This window comes from Sitophilus oryzae, unplaced genomic scaffold (genome assembly GCF_002938485.1).
Source record: "Sitophilus oryzae breed Bouriz unplaced genomic scaffold, Soryzae_2.0 scaffold_1536_pilon_pilon, whole genome shotgun sequence".
NCBI lineage: Eukaryota > Metazoa > Arthropoda > Insecta > Coleoptera > Curculionidae > Sitophilus > Sitophilus oryzae.
This window is the reverse complement of record NW_022146210.1, coordinates 1,014,744-1,018,071: the sequence shown is the minus strand read 5'-3', so window position 1 is coordinate 1,018,071 and position 3,328 is coordinate 1,014,744. Positions and strand designations below refer to the sequence as shown.

General features: G+C 37.1%; 1 protein-coding gene across 1 annotated transcript; it reads left to right on the top strand.

Moving 5' to 3' along the window:
• Window positions 1-354: 354 nt before the first annotated feature.
• LOC115878909 lies at window positions 355-2,947 on the top strand. Its single transcript, XM_030895519.1, has 2 exons — window positions 355-2,532; window positions 2,600-2,947. The coding sequence occupies exons 1-2, from the start codon at window positions 2,305-2,307 to the stop codon at window positions 2,945-2,947; spliced, it is 576 nt and encodes a 191-aa protein (XP_030751379.1). The 5' UTR covers window positions 355-2,304.
• The last annotated feature ends 381 nt before the right edge of the window (window positions 2,948-3,328 follow it).

Sequence of the window (3,328 nt, the reverse complement as noted above, 5' to 3'; positions counted from 1 at the left end):
TAATAAAAAAAACCAAACCAAACTGAACTTTTTGTTATTTTGCTTGTTATTAGTAAAGCATCTTTTGGTAGATCCTTTTAGGATACCTTATAGCAGGAGCTGAAACACGGGATGAAGATGCCGTAACGCTAGACGGGACTGAGTCTAACAATTCCAAGTTTTGAGAGGAGGGATTGCATTATCTCATCTTCTACAGATTTTTCGCTGAAGCGCAATTTAGAACGCAACAAGTTTATTCATGCATTTACAGATATACAAATATGCTTAACGAACAAAAAAAAGCTTAACTTTTCGTCGTAGGAAGCAAAAAAATACAAAGAAAAAAACTATTTAAAATATTTAAATTCAACTATTCGAGAACACTTTAGTTTTTTTTAAAACAGATACGTCTACAAAAACCGTCATCGGTTTTTGCGGACTTTTAACACTTACATCAAATTTTAACCGTGGCCTAAACCCATAAAGTAATTCAAAAGGAGACTTTTTCGTAGTAGAATTAACACAACCATTAATTCCATTCTGAACCTCAATTATTTCCTCTTCACAAAGATCATAATCATTCCCAACGGCCGCTGTCAAAGCATTGAGAATAGTTCCATTGAACCTCTCCACTTGTCCGTTACTTCTTGGACTAGCAATTGTATTTAGTATATGTTTAATGTTGTTGTTTTTGCAAAATTCTGTCATTGCCTTACTTGTAAAGGACCTTCCCCGATCTGTAATAATTCTCTCTGGTATACCATAAAATTTTATCAGCAATTCCAAAGTACTAATCACATGTGTAACTCCAGTATCAGGAACTGCTTCGATCCAAGTGTATTTTGTAAACGAGTCTACAGTGACTAGCATATAACTGTTTCTTTTGGACTTTTACAAAATGGGCCTAAATGGTCCAAGTGTAATGTATGAAATGGTTTGTTAACTTTATTGGATAAAGTCGACCTCTTCTTTTCCCCGTTGGTTTCTTAGCACACAGACAAGATATGCAGTGTTTGACATATTTTGTAACAAAGTTTTTCATATCTGTAAACCAATACTTCTCTCCTATTGATTCTAAGGTACGTCGAATACCAGGATGTCCATTTTCGACATGATGCAATCTTGTTACCCTCCAGCGTACTTATTTTGGAATTAAAATTCTTGGCTGGTTTTGAATCAAGCGACAGATTTGACCTTCAATTACAGTACCTACAAGTATAGGTAGTTACCTCCAAATATTCTCAAGCGCAATTTATTATAATAAAATGAAACTACATCTTCATTATACTGACGTTCATAGTTTACAAATTCTTTTATTTTAGTTGCAATTGAGCGAACAGAGGGAAAAATTGGTTTTAATTTCTCTTTCCATTCGTGCCAGTTATTGTTTATTTCTGTTTGACTATCATACCAAGCTTTTGCGTTGCCGCTGAGACAGCTTATCATGCAAAGTATTCTCGCTTTATTATCGCAGCCGTAAAGATCTCCAACGGAATCGATTTTATTTAACCATTGCGTTATCGTTAAGCTTTGAGTTGAGGCGCCAAATTCTGGTATAAGTTCCATACGACCGACAAAACGCTGAGATACGCTATCGACTGATTTGCGGCTATTCGACTCCGACCGCTGTGTCCTCAAATCACGAATTAGTCTAATAGGCGTCGAAGAACGAGATCTTGATCTGGAGTGAAATTCTGTACTAGTCAACGACAATTTTCGGTATCGGTCAAACGTCGACCGACCGAAATCCTTATATTGCAATTCCGGACTTTACGCGGCCTACCGAAATCGGTGAAACAGAGCGAAAACAATCGTTCCTCGACCGACAGCTTCCACGACCGTCGAACGTGTCGAACGACTGTTATTAAATTGTTTGAAATTAAATGTGTTTGGATGTGATTAAGAAAAATTTTAGCGATTTTTCCACCACATCATAGATTTTGAAGTAAGAGAAAACAAAAGTACATATTATACATACGAAGGTAAGTAATAATAATTAGCATTGGTAGAAGTAGAGAAACGTTTGTAGAATAAAATTAGCTTTAGGATACGCTAAAACGTACTATGAGTAGCAGAGGTGGAGTCATTTCCGTTTCGTGTTTAGTGTTTCATGTAGTCCGAATAAAAAACTTGTGTTATGGAAACGAAAATAAGTTTGCCTCTGTCCTCTGCTTACACTATTTACCAGGCCAAATAACGTTTTTTTTTTACTTTTTGATGCACGAAAGAACTTGAAAAACCACCAACTTGAAAAAGAATCAAGTTGGTGGGGGTAATACTTTATAACCTGACATTATTCCCTCGCTCTTAGTTTTGATTTGAAAAATGGAGTATCTTGCCTATGATTTACTACATTTGGAAAGAAGAGTAAGAATAATGGAACGCCGAGTAGAACGAAGGGCTCTAAGAGATGTCATGGAACCTTTGGAACTTCCAGATGATGAATTTATAAATTTGTATCGTATTTCTCCTGATATGGCCACAGATTTGATACAAGCTCTTCGCCCTCACTTGGCACGTCAACGTCTTTATGGATTATCCGTAGAAAAACAGGTGACATTGAAAAATATTCATCTTATAAGATATAACAATAATAGGTATTGCTTATAATTTACTGTAGGTTCTAATAGCTTTGCGGTTTTATTCTACCGGAAGTTATCAAAATCCGGTAGGAAATCAAGAAGGATTAACTATGAGTCAACCATCTGTGAGTCGATGTGTACATGCTGTCACTGACTCTATAAACGATGTCTTTTTGAGAAGAAAAATACGGTTTCCGCTAACTGCAGAGGAAAGGAATGCTGCACGATTGAAATTTGCAAACGCGATGCAACCGTTTTATGTATACATACCTCTCAGCCATTATAAAAAATATTTAAACAGGCCACAGAACGACCGAATGCTCAAGCTCGACAGATCGCTTTGCACCGATGTCGTTTGGTTGCATAAAATACAAGCGCGTTTTTAAACGACCGACCGATTGGTAACGATGACTCTCGGTGCATTACCGAAATCGGTCGTTACCGTTCAAAATTGCAAATTTCACCCCTGGAACGGTGGCGGCCGCTGACGTAATTGACGGCCGGTGTACCGGGAGGCGTTCTATGTTCTGAGTCCGGAGATGCGCCGCGCCGAGTTCCCCACTTTATTACGTATAAGTTGTTCTAGTTTCTCAGAAACGCTTTTCAAATTTTCCTCTAATCTGCGATTATCACTGTAATAATAGAGTATCGAGATGGAGAACGGGAACGCAGTCGTCGATTTTTATAATTATGCGGATATTCCATGCTCACTAGTTTTCGTGATTTTTTGAGGTTTGATAATCAATTTAAATCTTTAATCCATAAAA